Source organism: Amblyomma mixtum, chromosome 10, assembly GCF_055824585.1.
Source record: "Amblyomma mixtum isolate Tamu chromosome 10, ASM5582458v1, whole genome shotgun sequence".
NCBI classification, from domain to species: Eukaryota; Metazoa; Arthropoda; class Arachnida; order Ixodida; family Ixodidae; genus Amblyomma; species Amblyomma mixtum.
The window spans coordinates 66,488,696-66,509,805 of record NC_143021.1 but is presented as its reverse complement, the minus strand read 5'-3'; the positions used below and the strand labels follow the sequence as shown (position 1 = coordinate 66,509,805).

The 21,110-nt window shown below is 43.8% G+C and overlaps 1 protein-coding gene across 1 annotated transcript in view; it reads right to left on the bottom strand.

Annotated features, from left to right (window-relative positions):
- Positions 1-6,125: 6,125 nt before the first annotated feature.
- LOC149326011 (uncharacterized) overlaps positions 6,126-21,110 on the bottom strand; it is a 30,931-nt gene continuing 15,946 nt past the window's right edge. Inside the window, exons 2-4 of the mRNA XM_089562331.1 lie at positions 14,724-14,875; positions 11,477-11,690; positions 6,126-10,474 (exon numbers count right to left, since the gene is read on the bottom strand). Of these exons, the coding sequence (XP_089418457.1) occupies positions 11,529-11,690; positions 14,724-14,875 (314 nt within the window). The 3' untranslated portion in view covers positions 6,126-10,474; positions 11,477-11,528. The remainder of the gene's footprint in view (positions 10,475-11,476; positions 11,691-14,723; positions 14,876-21,110) is intronic.

Genomic DNA, 21,110 nt, shown 5'->3' with positions numbered 1-21,110 from the left:
AAAACAGGTTTGCACAAAGTTAGCTTATGGATGTCATGTTTTATTGCAAGCGCGAGAATGTTTCGATTTTTCAGTCCTTCGCATACTCTACTTTGCTTACTTCTATCTGGACTTATTGACAGTTTTAGCATTCGATTTAAAAGTAATTGTTTCACCAGTGGATGATAATTACTTTTTTATCTACCTTTCAAGTCGATTACATCAACCTTTGCAGAATTAGCTGGGCCAATAGTGTAAGCGAGTACATGCCCACAGTACACATTAGTTATTTCTGCAACAAAAATACTTAACGATCGGTTATACATGCGCAGTCATCAAAACAATTAAATCAAATCAAATTTATTTTCCGACAAGTGGATGGTCGCCTGGGCTAAAAGCTGTACAAACAGCTTGACAAAGGCCCAGCTTCACAATGGCGGTGAACACTCAAGATCCGACACGTAAAATATCAGTAAACATAACCTCTAATCCTCAAAAAGTAGAACCCCTTAATAGAGAAAAGGAAATTGCCAGCTATTTTGATTTCGAATCGTACTGTATTCAAGACTTTGCCCCGTAATATTGAAATAAGCTATGTCCATAGGTGGTTAGGGTTAGAGGCTGAATAAAATTAAAATTTCCTGCATTTCTGGTATTCCTGTTACGCCACGCAAAAACATTAATTAAAAGCGGGTAACTATTCTCTGCAATGTTATTTAATTAGAACTGCGGTTCTCATTCCGTACACAAAATTAAATGGTAAGATCTGTAACCCGTTGTGGCAAAGGGGCGCTGGAGTGATACCTGTTCGAGTTGGTTATTATACGCAGCGCTCTTCTCTGCAGAAAAATAATTGGATCAATGTAGGACTTGTATATACTAGCCCACGACTCGCAGCAGTAGGTCAAGTGACAATGAAAAAGAAAAATTATTTTCAGCACAGATATATCCAGTAACCCCCTTGTTCTGAGCAGGATGTAACGAGCTGGGAACACAACGTAGCAATATATTTCTGCCAATTAAGATTTGTGTCTAATGTTAAGCCGAGGTATTCAATAGCACGAATTTGCTCAATTAAAATGTTATCAAGACAAATTTATGAATTACTATCAATGATACGTTTCTGCCTTGACCTAAACAGAATGCACTTTGTTTTAGCAGCATTTATTATTCATTTCTTAGCTTGCAACCATGCGGAGGTGTATGATAACTCGTTTATCTTAGCCTCAATTTCAGTAGAGTACTAACTGTAAAAAGGGTTGCAGTGTCTTCAGCTTACATCACCGTTTTTTAATTCGTCAAACAGAGAAGTAACTCATTAACGTAAGGAAAAACAGTACAGGGCCTAAAACTGATCCTTGCGGAACTCTAGCACAGTTTATTGACATCATTTTTATGGCTTTCAGGTGAACATACCATTTTCGTTCAGAATCGTAGCTTGTAAAGAAATCAAGAGTGGAATTCCTAAAACCACAGTGATCTAGCATTTGCATTAAGATTGAATGATTAACAGTGTCAAATGCTTCCTCTAAGGCTAGGAACAAAACACCTATTTCATTGTTGCGCAAGGATGAACATAGCTTGTGAGACAATGTCATTACTGCTGTAGATGTACACCTGTTGTTCCTGAAACCATTACAACTATTACAATCTCCGGTCGTTTTTGTGAACTGGGATCGCTCCAGCGACTTTCAAAATATATGGATAAATACTTTAGCAAATACCGCCGCCGCGGTAGCTCAGTGGTTATGGCGCTCGGCTGCTGACCCGAAAGGCGCGGGTTCGATCCCGGCCGCCGAGGTCGAATTTCGATGGAGGCGAAATTCTAGAGTATCGTGTACTGTGCGATGTCAGTACACGTGAAAGAATCCCAGGTGGTCTAAATTTCCGGAGCCCTTCACTACGGCGTCCCTCATAGCCTGGGTTGCTTTGGGACGTTAAAACACCATAAACTAAACTAAGCTCAACTTACCATGATTTGTTATTGTTGTGAGCACTGGTGCAAGATGCAAATGTTCTATTTCAACGTTTTCACAGTTATCCCATGGTGCCTTGTTACCTCGTTTGTGGCGAGGTTATTTATGACTGCTGTTCTTTGAAAATCGGCAACGGCCCGCAGTAAGAATTATTAGCTGTGTTGAAGTCAAAGAGTGCAGCGACTACGTGCTGTTTTGTTGGTTTTCCGATTACGTTATTAACCACCTCCCACATTTTGCGGGTGCTTCCTCGTGCTTTTTCTATTACTACAGTGTTCTATCCTTTCTTCTACGAATTATAGCCCCTAATAATTTCTGGATGATGTAAACTGTTTTAAATACTAAGCGCTTTCTTTATGAAATTTCCTCTTGTGGTACCACTGATCTTTCTCTTTAATAGCAGCAAGTATGTTCTGGCTTATCTACGGGTACAAAGGTTGTTCGTAGCTGCGAGCAGTGCATTATGTACAATTTGATGTGTATAGGGTAATTGATATGGGTTGATATGGGTAGTGCACGATGTAAAATTTGAATTACTGCCAAAGAACTTGCAGCTTTGCTAGTAGAAGGAAATGTTCCCAATATTTTGTTTTCTACCTAGGAATCCACCAACTCGATCAAATGAAGAGCTTTTGCAAAGAATATACTCTGAGCGGAACGTGGAAAAGTTTGTACACCTTGTGTCAAATTTTGATTGGAATGACGTATTAGTTGAAACTGAATCCAATAAGTCTTACAATGTGTTCATATCATCATTTATGTCCCTTTACGAGCAGTGTTTCCCCCTCAAGCTTAAAAAAAGCGCAGGAAACTGCGGAAACCATGGTTAACTCTGGAACTGTACGAGAGGATGAAATCTCGTGACAACCTCTTCCGAAGATTTTTAAACACTAGAGATGCAAATGATCTCCGTGATTATAAAAAAGCACGCAATAAACTGAATAAGGACATGAAGAAAGCTAAATCTGAGTACTATATAAACAAATTCCTTAGTACTGCTAGCAATTCCAGACTTATGTGGGAGACATTTAGAGAATTAGTAAATAATAAACCAAGCACCAAGAAGATTAATTTTCATAAGCTTGGTGCCTCTGATAAAGAGATCTCAAACTTGTTCAACAAACATTTTCTCACAGTAGGTTCCTCTTCTGATGTCCCCCTTGCCATACCCTGTGAACATTATATTGCCAATAACTGCTCCTCGACTCTTTTCTTGGCCCCAACAGACCAATATGAAGTGCAGGGAATAATTTTGTCCATGAAAGATAATTCAGCTTCGGGCCCCGACGACATAAAGCCAAAACCATTAAAAGCAGTGAGTGGTATTGTAGCAATCCCATTAGCCCACATCTGTAACCTTATCATGACAACAGGCGAGTTTCCAAGCAAAATGAAGTTAGCAAGAGTCACAGCCATTCATAAAGGAGGATCTTTTGATGATTTAAATAACTACAGGCCTATATCAATCCTCTCTGTCTTCTCTAAGATAGCAGAGCATATCATTAACAATAGGATAACCAGTTTTCTAAGTACACACAACATAATAACGAAGGAGCAGTATGGGTTCTGCAAAAATAGGTCGGTGGAAACAGCCCTTCTTGAAATTAAAGAAGAAATTCTTGATAACATAGAAAAGAAACTGTTCACACTAGGTATCTTTTTAGACTTCCGAAAGGCGTTTGATTGCATACAGCATGAACTTCTTTTGTGTAAACTCCCCTATTACGGGATCCGAGGTGTAGCACTTGCTCTAATAAAGAGCTATTTAACTTCCAGATCACAATTCACAATAATAAATAAAGTCGAATCGGAGATGGAAACTATTCAATATGGAATACCCCAGGGGTCTATTATTGGACCTGTATTATTTCTGCTATACATTAATGATATTATTAACATTCAAGGGCACAAAAAAATGGTTTTGTACGCAGACGATACAAACGTCTTTTTCTCAGGAAATAACATACATTAAATATGCGCGGAAGCTAATAGTTGGCTCAGAAATTTAAATACACGGTTAAACTCTAATAGGATGCAACTGAATACGAAAAAAACAAAATATTTATTGTTTAGGTCGAAAGGACCAACACATTTTCCACCCTTACCAATAGAATTTCAGGGAGTATCCATTCAACACACATCAACGATCCGATTCCTAGGAATCGTGTTCCATGAAAACCTGTCATGGACACCTCATGTCGACGCCTTAAGAGCAGATATGGCTAGAGCAGTTGGTTTACTGAATAAAATAAGATCATTTCTCCCGTCTGGGGTTAAACGTAAAATATATTATGCACTTGTCCACTCGCGTCTCATTTATTGCTCTCTGGTGTGGTCAACGACAACCGAGACAAATATGAATCACCTATTATCATTACAAAAACGAGCTATGCGGGCCATTGGAAACGTGCCCTACACGGAAAGCACTGCCCCATATTTTACCAGATATAGCATTCTTCAGGTAAAACAACTGATTAAACAAAAACTATCTCTGGAAGCGCTACGCCAATACCGTGCAGATACACCGAAATTTCAAGAAAACTATCAAGCTAAACAGTCCCCGTATGAACTAAGACAGAGCGAAATAGTTAGGGCCAGATGACGTACAAACTATGGCTTACAGAGGTTATCGTCGCAAATACCACAACTCTTCAACAAATACCCTGACATATTAAACTTAATAAGTTCTGTTGTGTCTCCTGTTCAATTGAAAAAGCAAGTTAAAGCAATAATTTTATCTGAGCAAGAGGTGCATGGGTTAAACTCCTGAGCCAACTCTTGGTGCTATTAATCTGTATTATGTTGTATTATCATCGTGTACTATAGGTCATATTCCATTACTTATGCACACTGGATTGCATTTCACATTATCAATTTTTGTTTGGTGAAACATTTTTGTTTACTGATAAACTTGATGCAGTACATAAGAAAATGTTTTTGTATTATTACAGTTCAAATAAATTATTTTCCTTTTCTAAGACGGTGTGTATCTGTATCTTTCTGTATTCTGTATTGATGTGTTGTACTTCGGTGTGCTTATGATGTGTAATCATATGTACACTTGTGCTGCTTGTGCTGTCAGGGGGGCATAGCCTAGTCAGGCCCCATCAGGGCCTTTTGCTATTGCCTCCTGAGCCAATTTGTACCAAATTGTCTCAAATAAAAAAAGAAAGAAAGAAAGAAGGAAAGAAAGAAAGAAAGAAAGAAAGAAAGAAAGAAAGAAAGAAAGAAAGAAAGAAAGAAAGAAAGAAAGAAAGAAAGAAAGAAAGAAAGAAAGAAAGAAAGAAAGAAAGAAAGAAAGAAAGAAAGAAAGAAAGGCAATGGAAGTGAAATTGGGGAAATTTATGATGTACAAAACCCAAGTGGAAGCTGATTTCTAAAGGCGGGTGACCTTGCTATCGCCGAGTTGTTGCACTAGATTGAGCGAGAGGACGGGGCACCACATGCTCTGCGTGTTGGCGAGAGCGATGGAGCTGCCGCTTGACTGTCATGGTAGCCAGAACATGACACTTTTTTGTGACGCCTATTCACGGTTTCAAGTGCAGTGGAGAGACCTCCTTAATCAAGCAACTAGTTTAAGGGAGTGATTACAGTTAACAGAGCTTTGCTAACAGCTGACGTTTGATGAGAATCCAGTCTGCAGAAGCGTGCAAGGTAGCGATACAACTGCGGTACTTATTCAGCAGAATACCTTCTACACTTTGATTTTCTATGCCTACTCAGTAGCCTATCCAATAGCCAGCTAGGTGCAACGAGCATGTCGGGGATACTAACTTTTTTTAGGCAGAATCGAATTTCAAAAAATCAATTTGGCGTACTTGTATCATTGTTTTTTTTTCGTTTTAAACCGATAAGTATAACCTCTATTATATCCTTGAGTTTCATGTGGTCTTTTTTCATTTTAGTGGAACTGGGTGTTGGTGTTGAATTAGAAATGTTATAGCGCAAAGACACGGACAAAAAGAGAAGAAACACACACACAAGCGCTAACGCTAATTTCTAATTCAAGATGAACTACCAACTCGCCCAACAGGAAGTTTTAATGGGTGTTGGTGAAGGACTAGCGGCCTTTATCAGGTTGTTTACGCGGCACCCCTTTCCACTTTTTCTCAAAAAGTTTTATGCAATACCAGAGATTGATTACACAATGAAATTGTGCCAACACAATAATAGGTGGTTGGTATGGTTTTTTATTGCCGTACATAACAACCGTAATGTGTAACAAGAAACTTCAAACACTATGCATGATAAACAGTGCAACAATAAAAATATGGTGGGGAAAAATTATTGCTATGTACTAACACAGTTACATGGGAGAAAGTCATGGCTGTTTTTATATTTCGCGAAAGGATAGGTTATAAGTTGGCAAAGCTGGACAAGCATTTCAAGGGAACACTTTGTAAAGCTTTTCTACAATGTTGCTTGAAACAGGTGCAGAACTAACTGTTGAGGTACTTTGACTTGGAAGATGACTGTGTAGCAGTAACATGCTCAACAGTTAACTACGAGTTAACATTGTTGTGAGGAGTATTATCATACACTGATCACTTCAGTCTATAGGTCCTTGCAAGTCTAATCATTATTAGTTAACCTCACGTTACATCTTGGGTTCATTTGGTCATGTGGTATGTGGTCGCTACGTGGCTGAATGTCCGATACACTTGTGTAATGAACATTGAGTCCCTCATTGCTGCGTTTTGCATTCTTCAAAGTTTGGGTTTAAAAATCTAGCACTATATTTCGAATGAATAGATAGCAAGGACTGCGTTTTTCAAGAAATGTCTCGGGGTTGCAGGGTTTTTCAGCTTATTTTTACTAATAAGTCAAGTTAATAACAAAGTACAATAAATCTCTTACGAGGCATAAACTACTTCATTAGCAAGAACAGGTCATTAGAATGGTTTGCATAATGAATTTTTACCAGCCCTCGTTTCTTCATTTCTCTTCATTTCACATTTTATTATTAATTTTGATATTCTTACAGAGAATATTTCGGTGCATTTACTAGACCATTGCACTTTACCTTTTCTGGAAAGATGCTCATTCATTGCTGTAGCGGCACGTTTTGAGTACAATGCAGCGTTAGAGCAGTGCTTATTAGTTTGGGGCGATGTGTGGCACAATCATAATAGGTCGGAACAATCTCTTACGGTGCTCAATTTCATGGATGCTATTTTAACATCACCTAAAGAGAAGCCATATTTGAGACCTTGAAGGTTGAAAGAGCTTTATAAAACAGCAAAAAGTTTGGTCTGGAAATTTGAACTTTCCTATTTCAGGTCCACTAAAGCTGTCAGTTTTCATGCCTCCAACTGTTTGCTTTGGGGAAACTGAGAGTTAATGTCACTATTTTTTGGAGAGATGTTTTTCATGGAGGGGCTTCTCTATAAAGCTACACGGGGTGCAAGAGTAGGCAAAAAGTTGTTTTACCCTAAAATAAAGGGTCGTTTTAGTGCAGTGCTCCCCTCATCTGCACGTACTGCACAATGGCTTCACTGCTCAGGACAATAGTTGGAAACCATTTTTATTGTCCTGAATTTCAACAAAGTGCGAACCTGCCATTTAGCATACATCAAACAAATAAGTGTTAATATTATTCACCTTTAATATTGTGTTGGTGGTCAAACGCGCTGTAGAGACTGATGAAAATGGGAAACAACGCAGATTTTTTTCCCGGGAACCTTTGAACAGTCTTCTGGAAAGCGAAGTTGACACTGATCATAGGCTGGGTTGGCATTCTGGCATTTTTATTTAAGAAGGTCTCCGAGTTTATCTTTCGTGAAAAGGAGAAATCAGGTGTTTTGCAGACTGCCCGTTTAGTAATGGGGTCATCAGCAGCATTTTACGAATGAGCTAGACAACTGATTGGCATTCTGTGCAGAATAATGGGCATGATAAATAGTGCCAGAGCACTGCCACTTCAAACATCCGTTCAGGCCCTTGATTGCTTTTTTCTTTCATTTCTTCGTTCAGTTTCCTCGAACTAGTGTGTGAAATGAGTTATTTCTAGACCATGGTAATGTACAGCAGCTTTTAGCATGGCTCGAAAACCAGCTCACTGGCCATCAGTAAGCTAACGTCTTAACTAGAAGTCACTGTAGAAGGCAGAATGCAGGACTAAATCTCTATACATGATTCAGTTACTGTTCTATGCGGAAATGCTTACTAGTGCCCTATAATGAGGTTGTAAAGGTTCTGCCGGAGTCAAAGCGAAGCCAGCTGCTTATGTTGAAAAAAAAATAGTACTTTCACGGTTGTACTACATATATGTGGATAAAGTATACTGTAAGCTGTGAAATGGAAGTACGAGGGTGGTAAAAGAGACACTATGAAGTCAGTAATGCTCCTACTTTATTCGTCATTGTTATGATAAAGAGGGGATGCTACGAAGATGCTTCGCGATTTGAGAAGTGGCACAGAAGGCAGTAATTCTGTAATTACTTAATTGCAGCTTATCTATGCGACTTTCAATCTGACTCGCCTTTCGAAAACCACTTACCGTGGCAGAACTTGCCATTTTTAAAGATGCTGACAAAACGTGTTAGGCCAGTCTTAGGGGGCTATGCATCGTATCAATGCATAACGTGTAGGTCTAAGGGCCCATTCCCACTTGCGACTCGCAAAGGGCATGCGACCGGGCAGCAGCTCGACAACGCCGTCGTTCACACTTCCAAGCGTGACCTGCGGGTCGCCTTCTCGTTAGAATCTAGTTGGAAAAGAACTCTCGGGGATGACGGTGTTCGCGCACTTTCGAAACTTTCGTCTGCTTTGGCCGCGTCTCCTGCGCTCGGTCCTTGCTCTGGTACCTCGGTATTAGCATAGTCCTTCAATGTTTCTTTTTTCTCGTCACGAAACTCCGGCCAAAGTTTCATATAGGGTCGGCGAGGGTATTAGCAATGTACTACGACGACCTGAGCGGAGAGGGGTATGTCGTGGCGATGTGCACCGCGGCCGTACAAGTGCCAGAAGAATGCGGCAGTATATTGTTTGTTCGCTTTCATACCATACCCTGAAAATATAAATTCAAAAATGAATCATTTTTGAGGGTCGTTGGTTAATACGGAGTTGTTGGATACAAGCAAATTTCTTGTCACAGCTGCTTTGCTTCTGCTTGTCCAATGCGGCTTGATCGCCTGGCGTTTACTTGCTCCGCTACTGAAGGCGTCGCGGAAATCAAGCATATCTTTATATCAATATGAGACGGGGTTCACAATAGAGCGGTGACAGCGCTGGCCAGTTCCGAAGCGCCCTCAGCTGCGGCATCGATGTGAAACCGGCTAGGCTTAGCGACGACTAGGAGCAGCCAGGAAGCAGCGCGCCCGCGAGCGGCATCGTTGCCGGAAGCTCGGCTCGTTCGCTGATTGGGTCAGCGGTTTGCGACTCGCACTCGCACGGCTGGAGGATCGAGCAGCGAGCGACCGGCCTGCGACCGTCGCTTTTCGACCAAAACGGTCGTGCGACCTCTGCGACTCGCAGGTGTGAATGGACCCTAATCCGTTGAAGCAGTAATCCTTAACAAAACCCAAAACGGTGCAATTTCTGCATTGATGATTGCTGCGTATTTATGTTACCTTTAAGGATACACAGTCCTAATACGAATTACATTGGCTAAGCACCACGTTTCAGTATTCAAACAATTCATTAACATGTGCTTAGTGATGCGCGTCTGCTTATGTGCGGTGAAAGCAAGGTTTATATTAGACGAAAGAAAGGAAATCGGTTAAGTTAATATAATCATCTTTCAGATTAATATTATCCCTGCAGTTATGTTTACTAGCTTTGTCATGGCCATCTGGAAAGTCAGATTGAGGGTGTGATGAATGAACATGGTTCTTTAACGGTGTATGATAGTTGGTTCAGCTGCAATAAAGCCCAGCAAGTCTTCGCTAGACGCAACAGTCCTGGTGATATTTTCACTAGGAAGCAAAGTTTGAGTTGGTGTTAACAATTTGGGTACAGGGGACGTAATAATGCATTTTAGAGTACCTCTTCTGATGTAGCACTGACTTAGCTCCTTGGGGAAACTTTTTCAACATTTAATAGGAACGGAAATCAGAAAATTAATCATGTGCATTCGATCATCCGGCTCTTACTGGAGCTGTTACTCTAAGGCAGAGCTGAAGGAACTGTCAGTACACTGATGCAAATGGATGAAAATGAGGAGGGGAAGGCGGTCACTTGCTGTAGGCGGTTTAGCTTCGCTAGGGAATGTCAGCTCCACCCGAACGTGGAGCCGAGCGTCCAGTGCGTGCACAAGTGAAGTGAGCGAGTGGCGGTAGAACCGAGCCGGCTGAACAAAGCTAAGCCAACGGTTTGAGAGAGGCGAGGCGTGTCACATGCCAGCGGCGATCAGCAGGCATCGCAGCATGGCCGTCGGCCCATGGTGACCGCCAGCCAGCGGCGGCGGGCGAAGAGAAAGGAAGCGGTCCCTACGTAGTTCTGCGCTGTTCCCGACGTCCGCTCCGGGGCCAGTGCTTGCCCCCGGCCTGCTGGTGCGCGTGGCGGTGGGGAACGAGGTGCTGCAGGGAGGGGTGCCACACAAGAGGGGCCCGTTAATTACTAATGGAGGCAGGGAAATGGAAAAGCTGAACTTACAACTGCCGTTTGGTAGGGAAAGCATACCGAAAAGCATGAGAAGATGAATGTCTGGACACAGTGCAACACAGAAGTCATATCTTATCTGCGCAACCATCAATAAAAAACGCTAACTCCTTCATGCATAGGCACAATAACATATTGCTCATTGTAATGTTAATTTATTAGGCGCTTAGTACTATACTGCCCATTCACCTGACTTAGTTGCGCTAAAACTGAAACCTAGAGCATCTCCTTTCTCTCCACAACAATTAACCAAAGTTTTCAGGCCTTCGTGGTAATCTACTAGCAGCACAATATCCTCCGCATATATTAAAAATGAGAGCCATTGCTCAATGACCTTTCCACTTGATCTCTATAACAGATTACAAGCTAGATTACTTTCTTGTAGCCTTCCTTCAATATTTACAGAGTGGTACGTAATTCATTAATTGTAATTCCTTATATTTTGTGTAATTTTGTAATAATTGATCAGTTTTTAAATGATAACGTTTCGGATAATTCAGTTGTTTTTCTGTAATCGATTACCAGTAATCAATTACTTGTTTGCAAAAATGGCTACCGGGGCGAAGCGTCCGTGCGGTTGCGTCAAATAGTTCGACCACGCACGAAAGTGCGCATGGCTGCCTGATGTGTTGCGCTTTCCGCGGTATTTGTTCCTGGCGTTGCTGGCGCCATCAGTGAATGCTTCTTGAAATACGCAATGCCTAGCTAATTCGCTTTAATGAAAAACTGCTTTTTCCTTGAACTGCTAGAAACAGCGCAAAGAAGGCGTGGACGATGGGAAGGGATACTTACAAGATGAGCGCTGGCTACCAACTTATTCTTTTAGCTTCAAAGGGACGTATTTTTCTCAAATATACTTGGCTAAAGTTGCGTGACACACCATGTACACGCCACAGGCTCGTCTGCGTGCGGCGTCGTACCTGTGCGGCGGGGCCGGAGGCGCAGCAGCAGCCACGCCTGGAGCGGGGTGCGTCAGGGCTTGCGCTTCTCCCCGCAGGCCGGGTTGCGGCGACAGCAGTAGGTGCACTGCTCCCTGAGCATGCCGAAGCCCTTCTCGTAGCAATTCGGGGAGCATTTGTCGGCGCACCGCCGCGAATATGTCACCAGCACGCCGTTCAGCCGAGTCACCTCCACCTGCGACAGTTGCAGATACCGTACGGGTTATTCTCGTGGACACGCGTGGACCACGAGGCGCGCTGTCTCCCAGCTCCAGCGCAGCCCCTTTCCAGTCGGGAGCTGCTCTCCAGTGATGACAGTTTTCTGCTTCAAACTGCGCTTCAGCGATACTCGGAGAAGTATCCGAGAGGGTCATTCCAGTCGGACTCTTTCAGCACAGTAATAGAACGAAAAACAACTCCCAATTTCTTAACCAAGAAAGATATGCGTCTTAACGCTGTATACATGGTGTAGTAAGTGCGAAAAAAAAACCCTGTCACACTAGCAAGTTTAATAGACAGGGGAAAAGAAAGACGTGCTCGTTATGACGTACATGACGGAAACCAACAGTCACCGAAACCAAGCAGCTTAGGGGATGTGTTTTTTTTTAATTTATAGTTTGTCATCAAAGGGAGAATAATAAGAGCAAGCAGAAAAGACAACCACATGCCGCCGGAGAGATCCGAACCCAGACCTCCGAATTTCGCGTCCGTTGCTCTACCAATTGAATTACGACGACGGCTGTCCAATCTTCTGCATTCGGGGGTATTTATGTTCAGTGTTACCGAACCTTGAGAGCGTTCACAAGCGCCACCCCCAGCCATAGCGGCGGACGTAGTACGTCCTGTATTACCGCAAGTGCCACGTAGGAACGTGGTCGAACGGTGAGGGCGGAAGGTGTGCGAGAGGTCCACGCACTAAAGTTCGTTATAGCCGACGTGGCATATGTAGGATCGTTAAAGCCGACGTTGCATATTTAGGATCATTATATCCGAGGTAACACACGAAAATTCGTTATATCCGAGGTTAACATAGGAAAGTTAGTTATACCCGAAGAGGCCTCTTTAGGATCAGTATATGCTAGGTTAACGCATTAAAGTTCCTTATATCCGAGGGGCCACACCAAGTTTCGCTATATGGGAGTTCAACACATGAAAGTTTTCCCCAGGTAGTACACCATATTATTTCATAGCCCGGTGGGCAAGTGGACCACCTGCAACTGGCTACTTACAAGCGGTGCAGGACATTTTCGCCAGCGCTGACCCTTCTAACACTACCGCACTCTTGGGCGCCTGGGCAGAAATTGGTCTAGGCCGGCGTACGCCGAAGACAGCACTCCAGCTTTTTTCTCGTAAGATTGGCCTGTGCACTCGTCTACGAAGCATTTGTAAAGGGTGTGTGTGTGTGGGCTGCACAACTAAGCCGTAAAGGGGAGAGTGGCAGACTCAAAGGTGCCCTGAAGAGGAATCTGAACTCGCATTTTTACCGCTGGAACTCGATCTACACGTTCCAAGCGTTCTTAGAAACCTGAAATTATTGCCATGTGCGGCCGATTTCCCTAATTTAAATTCGATTAAACGTCCCGGCTCCCGCCCTTTTTTTTTTATTCCCCGCAGACGGAGAGAGGGGTCAACCAACCTCTCAACCAGTCCCGTGGCGGCTTGCCGCTCTGCCATCGGCGGAGTGATACGTAGTGATCGGCGAAAGCAAACAGTCCACGCGTACTTTTATTTCCGTGGGCCTAATTTGCAGCTGTGTAATCTCTGACTCATCATCATCATCCTGCCTACACCCACTGCAGGGCAAAGGCCTCTGCCATGTCTCTCCAATTATTTCTAACTTAAAAAACCAAAACCTAACATACAAAATAAAAGCGAAAAAGAAGCCCCGCGACTGCCTGAAAGGCACTCCATGTGTTGGTTGACTCCTCCCATCGTCTGCGGGGAATTAAAAAAAAAGGCGGGAGCCGGATGTTAGTGAATACAAGGGGCGGTACTGCGCACAAAAAGACAAGGACAAGAAGATAACAAAACAAGCGCAGGGTATACATCGGCCAGGGTATACATCGGCCGGGTATACAGGCAGGGTATACATCGGCCAGACAGGCCGATGTCTGAATGAGCGCTTAAGAGAGCACCAGCTTTCCATGAAATCAGGGACAGGGTCGAATTTACCCCTGCATTGTGGCGCATGCCCGGATGCTACGCGCAATAACCCTTGCCTGCCTTTGCTGACAGATACAAAAGTTTTGAGGAGGAGCCGTGACCAGGTGGCGCGTGAGTTGGCGGAGGCGTTCTGCATCAAACAGAAGGATAAAGATTGCGTAAGTGACCCGTCTATCAAACTGTATCAGAATGAAGAAAGGTTTTTGGTTTCCACATGTGTGTGATGTGACAGTTTGAAACTATAAAAGGAGTATCGTGTTTTCAAATAAAGTTAGTCGCGAGTAAACTGCGCTTGTTTTGTTATCTTCTTGTCCTTGTCTTTTTGTGCGCAGTACCCCCCTTGTATTCACCATGATTGACCGACTAGCCCAACCACGTACGCTCTTAAGCCGGATGTTAATCCGATTTAAATTAGAGAAATCGGCCGCACAGGGCCAATAATTCAAAGCTTCTAAGAATGCTCGGAACGTGTCGATCTATTTCCCGCGACAAAAAGACGAGTTCAGAGTCCTCTTCAGTGCACCTTTAACCTAATTGATCAAGCTGTGTAAGAGGAGAGCCCGTGGAAAGACTGTTTAAATACGTCTCGATCGATGAGAAAACACGGCAGACGAGGCAGCGACACAGCACAGACGAAAGACAATGTGCGCCGCGTCTTGCCATGCATCTACTCGACCTTGATTTTGCTCCGCGCTGTTGTGGACAGACCCCGTTGACAGTTGCAGCCTGCTGCACAACAACGAGGATCGCATGACACGCACGAGTATTAGGGACCGCAAATCACTTTGTCCATCAGCACGTACTTTGTATGAGCTGCAACGCACAAGGAGTTCCTTTCTCTAATCATTGCGAACTCAGTTGTGCTGGAATTTGTTGCAATTATCCGTACATGCAAAGAACGAAGTACACCGAATGTTTGTGCAGCTGGGTGCCCTCTGTGAAGACGAGCCGCCTCTTCTGCAATGTCGCTAGAAGAGCGCCATGCGGGGTTAAGAGTGGCGGAGGCTGTAGGCAGTCGCTGGAAAAAAACGCCACCACCAAAGCATGCTTATAATTGCCAGCGCACCTTGCAGAAGTTTGAGTTGACGCTACAGAAGGCTACGTCCCTCTCCCGCTGGCCGACCAGGCACGGGTGGTCCACCGAGAACTTCTCGATGGTGAAGTCCGCGTCGCACGTGTGGCACCGCACCCGGGTGCCGAAGTAGAAGTCCGTGTCCCCTGCGGCGCCGCGCAATATCTTCAGCCGTTTGCTAACCTCTTAACCTCAGGCCTATAACCAGGAACAGAAGCATTTTTCAGCGTGAAAGATTTTATGAACGCAATTTTTTCGTATATTGTAAGATTTCACTATAACAATCAATATATCCGCATATCGCCCCTCGGTATAATTTTTTTCTTTTTTTGCTGTCAACGTTTTTGCTGTATCAAAAACGTTCCCCGTTGTTTTCAACGGCAGTCTGAACTACTCGATGTGAGCGATGGAAATTTAAAGCTTAAAGAAGTTAAGACACCAAAGTTTGAGGCTATAAAAAGCCTGTTATGGGCTTCCTCTGTATGCAAGGTCATCCACGGCCAACTATTGGATGCAACCGACGCTTAAAATATGTTTTAATTCAGCTCCAAAGAGTCCGTAAACACTCTTTCTCGCGATCAATACCCATCGCTAGCGTGATAGTTTGTGACGTAGAGCTGTAGTGATATGTCGTACAATGAACGGCGACGCGCGATATCGACCAGGCGCTGCGTCGGCGAATCGGTGGTCGGTGTGCTGATCGGCAAGCCTGCCGTTGCTGACGCACCAGCCGGCACCAGCATCGGCGGTCGAACGAAAGCTTCATGTAGCCGATAACTGTAGTTGCTCTTGTCTACATCTTCTCCGCACTACGAATAAGCGAAACGAGCGACTACATTTCATATGTTCACCCTTCGACTCACTATAGCAGTACGACACACTAGCAGGCCTAGCCAGTACGCCGGGTTCGTATGTGCGCTGTCGGCGATTGTGGAGAGCGAGTTGGCAAGTTTTAGCGAATACAAATGGTCATGGAGCACATTTTCACAGTGACTTAAAACTGAGGATTCCTTACATCTTAGGACGCAAAAACATCGAGAGGGAAGCGCCGCTGTTAGGCGATTATGACCCAGTCTGTCGACCAATTCTGCAGGCGCCCGGTAGCAGTCGTCGGCATAGCTTGAAGGCAACAAATTTAGCCATTTTATTCATAGCTAATGGGCACCGAACGTACTTCTAGATAAACCAATTTAAATTCAAGTACTGGACACATCGTAAAAGCAGTTACAACGAGTCAGAAACGCTGGTCCTACGCGGTGTCAACAACCTTGCTATGAAGCGTTCCTGCAGGCTGGCGGTCGCATTCTTCGGCGATTCTTCCAGAGTTATCGCACTGGGTAAGCAAATAAACGCACAACTGGCGCAAAAGAGAAAAGGCTTTTTAAACGACGCAGCTTGCAATTCATGCCCACCTAACGCACAATTGCTGCCTGCATACAGATGCAAATTATATGCAAACAATTGTGGCGCCGAGATGCAGTCGTCGTCATGGGCGCATTCGTGGGGGAGTAACGTACTCGTGCGGTGAATGCTCAATCACGTACAGTTGTCTGGAAGCATTCATTTAGCGAATGCATGGGTTGTTCGCTATACAAGCTGCAGACATCGAAATCAGCAGCCACGGGACCCTGAGCAGTCTCGCAGCGATGCTGCGCGGCCGGAGCGAAGACAGAGACGGATATTGGTTGGTGCGAACAGTGAGGCATCGCGTCGCTGTAATGCGACCACGGTATCGGCCGACTGACGCGCTGTCGGCTACGGGCCACCAACACATACGTCCGCCGAGCATCGGCGTGGCACAGCGAAATACAAGGCAGAAACCGCGCTGGCGTAGGCGGTATGCCGACTGAGATCGGCCGCAACCAGCCGTTTGGTTTCAGGACTCGTCCCTCGCTCGCTTCTTGGCTTTTCTCAGCATACATCGCAGTACCGACAAAGCTTGCCGGCACACGATTTCGAAAGGCGCTGCCACGCATAGCATGTGTACGAGAGCAGAGGACGCAGAAATCCGTGCCTCACAGCTTTTGGGAGCCATATGACAAGGGTTTCCTGATAGCGAGGCCGTAGCTCAGAAACGGAAAGTGAAATCGCTCAATATAAATGATGCAATAACAAATTATTTACCAGGCATATATGGATATACAAATGAGTATTAACAATTTTTCTTCAAGAAAGCTAGACTTGTTTCCCCACTGACTTTATTTTTATTCTACATACGTTCCAGTTACAAGCTCTGTTCGACAGATTTTATCTCTAGTCTGTTTCATAAATCTGGCGAAATGCACTAAAAGGTATGGAAATACTCCGCAAAAAAAAAAATAAAAGGGAGGCGCGGTAAGCTCCGATACCTCCCGTTGGTCATGTGTTACAGACGTTCCAGAAGGGTAAACTGATGGGCTAGTTTGTTTTCGATGAGATATTCATCTCATTTAGCGCAAAACACACACAAGACATTTCCATGATCCCTGGTACGGTGCCGTCTGCGCACGTCAGCGAACATATGTATGTTTTTATCTTTCCTTGAATAAACCACTTGTGAGTAGCGCCAGTCTTGTGAGTTCATTTCTTTTGTCTTTTTGCGCTAAATGATATGAATATAATTACAGGGGCGCCGGACCTCAAGGCACGACGACCACGGAGGGGATTGTATTCCCTCTGCGGAGTCTTCCTCCCTCGCAGAGGAAGGACAAAGGGAAGGCCTGGGACGGTCGGGGAGGGGGCTAAGAAACAGGGTTAGTAGAGTTTTGAACTTTCTCGTCCATGACATTAATGGTGGATGTTGTGTTGCAGAAAAATAATGTGTGTGGTGTCGATCGCCTTCCTCCGTTACAACTTGAGCCATCAGTATATACATGAATATGGCCAGGATACTGCATGTATATTTGGTACATGGCTAATTGGTGAGCAGCAAATACCATCATGTCACTTTTTCTAATTATCCCCTCGAAAGACAACTCGATCTTAGGGGCCGACAGGAGCTGGGGGGGGGGGGGGGGGGGCTATGTTATATCTCCCTTCAAATACTCAGCTTGGAAGATGCTGTCGGCTTTCTAGAAAGACCTGATGAATTTCGCTTCCATAATGATCCTGTAGCGGGGAAACTAACGGGTGTCTTTCATGTTGGGACATTACACGGAAGATGTCTCGGCAGGTCTCAGTTGCTCGCAAGACTTGAAATGGAGGCTGGCGTGTCTCTGCAATAACCAGAGCTAGCAGTCGCTTGCGGAACACACACTCGAAGATTTCTCGCTGTCAGCCTCTGTAAGCGCGCTTCCATGGTTCGCGAAAGGCCACCCAGTGTCGGTGAGAGTGCGCAATTTATTTGCGTATGAGAGCATTGTGCACTTTGAGAAGAGATAACGTCGAACTGGGTTCCCCTGGTCTTCTAGAGTTTTTATGTGTGCTGCCCAAGACAGCATTCGGTCGAGTTATACTCCCAGAAAACTGTGCTGCGTAACCCTAATCAACGGTTCGCCTTCTATACAGAGGCGGATATCTTTTGGCTGCTTTGGGGTGAAAGGCAGCACTGCTGTTTTGGCATGCGAAAGCATCGTCCCTCTTTCTTTAAAAATATGGTCTATGACGTCTAGGCCATTTTATAAGAGCGGTTGGCCGAAGCTCGTATCTGGGCCCGAAGCCCAAATGCCGACATTATCAACGTGCATAGAACACTGCAAACCAAGTGTGAGCAATACTTTGATTTGAGCTAGTTGGTTGTAGCATGACATGTTTACGCAAAAGGCGTACTGGCGCTAAAAAACGAAGACAACACACACAACAGGACAGGACTGGCGCCAACTTCCAACTGAGTTTATTAGTCTTAAGTGGTTTTTTCTGTGAATAAACTCAGTTGGAAGTTGGCGCCAGTCCTGTCCTGTTGTGTGTGTTGTCTTCGTTTTTTAGCGCCAGTACGCCTTTTGCGTAAACATGTCAAGTGTGAGCCCTCGTGGTAAACCGCCGTAAGGCAGTTGAAAAGAAAAGGGCTCAGTACGCTGCCCTGCGGAGCTCCGTGCTTCAGGCTATGATCTTCAATTTTCCCTCCAGTTGTCTCCATGAAAATTTTTCTATCGCTCAGGAAGTCTGAAATCCATAGCAGCGGCCTTCCACTCGCACCAATGTACTGAGGAGCAGCTGAACACGACTTACATTCTCAAATGACCGTTTTATATCCAAAAATACCGCAACGGTGTCATTACCGCGGCCTCGCTCGTGTTCAATACATGTCACGACGTTCATAATTGCATCCACAGGGCATTGACGCCTGTACGAAAGCCAGTCACCTACCCGAAGAAGCCTCGTCACACCACCAGTGAACTCCTTTAACTACCATCGGAGAAAATCTGTTCTTCTCGACCGACCAGGCAATGTTTAATTAGGCGTTGGAATCAACTGAAATTCGAAAAATATGGAAAAGGCGATATTTGACGGAGATTTAAAAAAAAGCACCGCCGTAGATTTTCTTTAAAATTTCCCTGAAAGCGCTTTACTACTTAGCAATTCTAGACATAGGAAAAAACTTTTGCATTATAATGTTTTAAACTTTGAAGTTAAAGGTGTAATGCAGACCATATGTTGTCAAGTTACCATTACAGGATACTGTCTGTTAAAAAATGTAACGTTCACTAATTCGACTTGGAACTAAGTGCATGTGGTTCAATTTAAGTAGCGTATTGGCAAGATTTCATAAAATAGCTCGTGAGCATTGTTTAGCTGGTTAGTCTAGTTTTAATACCATTGGACGTTAATATATAAGTCCTCTACTTTGAGTAACATCTCAAGGTCTCGCTAATGCCAGCAACAACAAATAATCTGTCCTTTCTAGCTTGAATGTTCTATTGTTTGATTGTCTAGTTTGTGTGAGTAATGTTCAGTTGTTAAATTTATTTATTAACTGCCTTTTAATGAACACTATGCGACCACTGACTGCACATATAAATTATTATTTATGCGCTTAAGAGGAGCAACTTGATCGAAGTATCTTGATGAGAAAAAGCGCTTTTAACTGGCTAGTTATTGTGGGGTGAGGAACAGGTCGGAGCGGGCTTAGGCTATCACGCCATGAAGTTTGTTTACACAGGACATGGGCAGCGCGCATTAGTCCAATAACGCTCTCGTCTCTTTCGTATATGATATTTTATGTCTGTGATGGTCCTACACGACAAAGTCTGGCGACAAAATGTGTCCTGCACTAAAGTAGTCGTTTCAATGTCTCAGACGAAACGTGAACGTCTTCAAATAGAAAGCTTTTTCAGGCGCACGACTCCGTTTCTGTGAACTCTATTACCTGATATAGGGGAACCATTCATGTCGCTGTACCAACAGAGGTACGTAGCGAGATTGACAGAGGATGAGGCAATAAAAAGTGTTTTCGTTATTGATGCATGAGATATGTAACCAAATTTGGTGCAAATATCAAATTGCTCTGCTAATTGGAGTAATGAGTTTATTTTCAGGTATACCTGGTGCAGTTCTTGGGTAATTATGATTAACACCCTCGTCAGGTCACCCCTGGCATTGAATAATTAAGTATAAAGTGCGGAATGTTTTTATGCAGCATGTCCCCAAAGCCCTGTTCTCTATGATGGCGGCATTTTTTCTTTTTTTATATTTTCAAAGCTTATGCATGCATATTCACATGAAAGCTTTTTTTTATAAAAATAACTATCATACTACTGCTCCTGTAGGAAAAAAGCCGAGAGATTTATTGCACTCCTCAACGTCTCTGGAATCGTTCGCAACAAGTAGAATCATTCTATTTCCATTCGTTCCAAATTTATGATGGGGTGAGTGATGCCAATCGCAGAAAATGTGGTAGATCACAAAACAAACCTTTAAGCTTATTCCCTCGTTTATGGCCTCTTCGCTTTCGCTTTGGTCAAAAAAGTGCGGCACTGAAATCCAGACTACTGATAAGGTTAAATATCTTGGTGTTATACTCACAGCATCCCTCGACTGGACAGCCCATGTTGACATGATAACTGCCAGAGCTTCTCGTCTTTTGTATTTTTTCCAACGAAATTTCAAAAGCTCTCCCCAGGTACTAAAATAAACATTATATTTAACAAATGTCAGGCCAGTATTAGAATATGCATGTGTAGCATGGGACCCTTTCACGGGTACACTCATTGACAAGTTTGAAAGGGTACAGAAACGCGCTGCAAGGTTTGTGACTGGAAATTTTAATTTTCATATAAAGAGCTCCGAACTTCGCGACAGTATTGGTTGGAAGACTTTAGCAACCCGAAGAAAAATATTCGGGCCGAAGTTCTTGCACAGTATTTACAATGATTGTACCGGTATTAATAAAAACACTTATCTAAAGCAGCCATATTACATTTCGGAGAGACTCGATAACACGAAAAAGATTAATAGTTATCTATG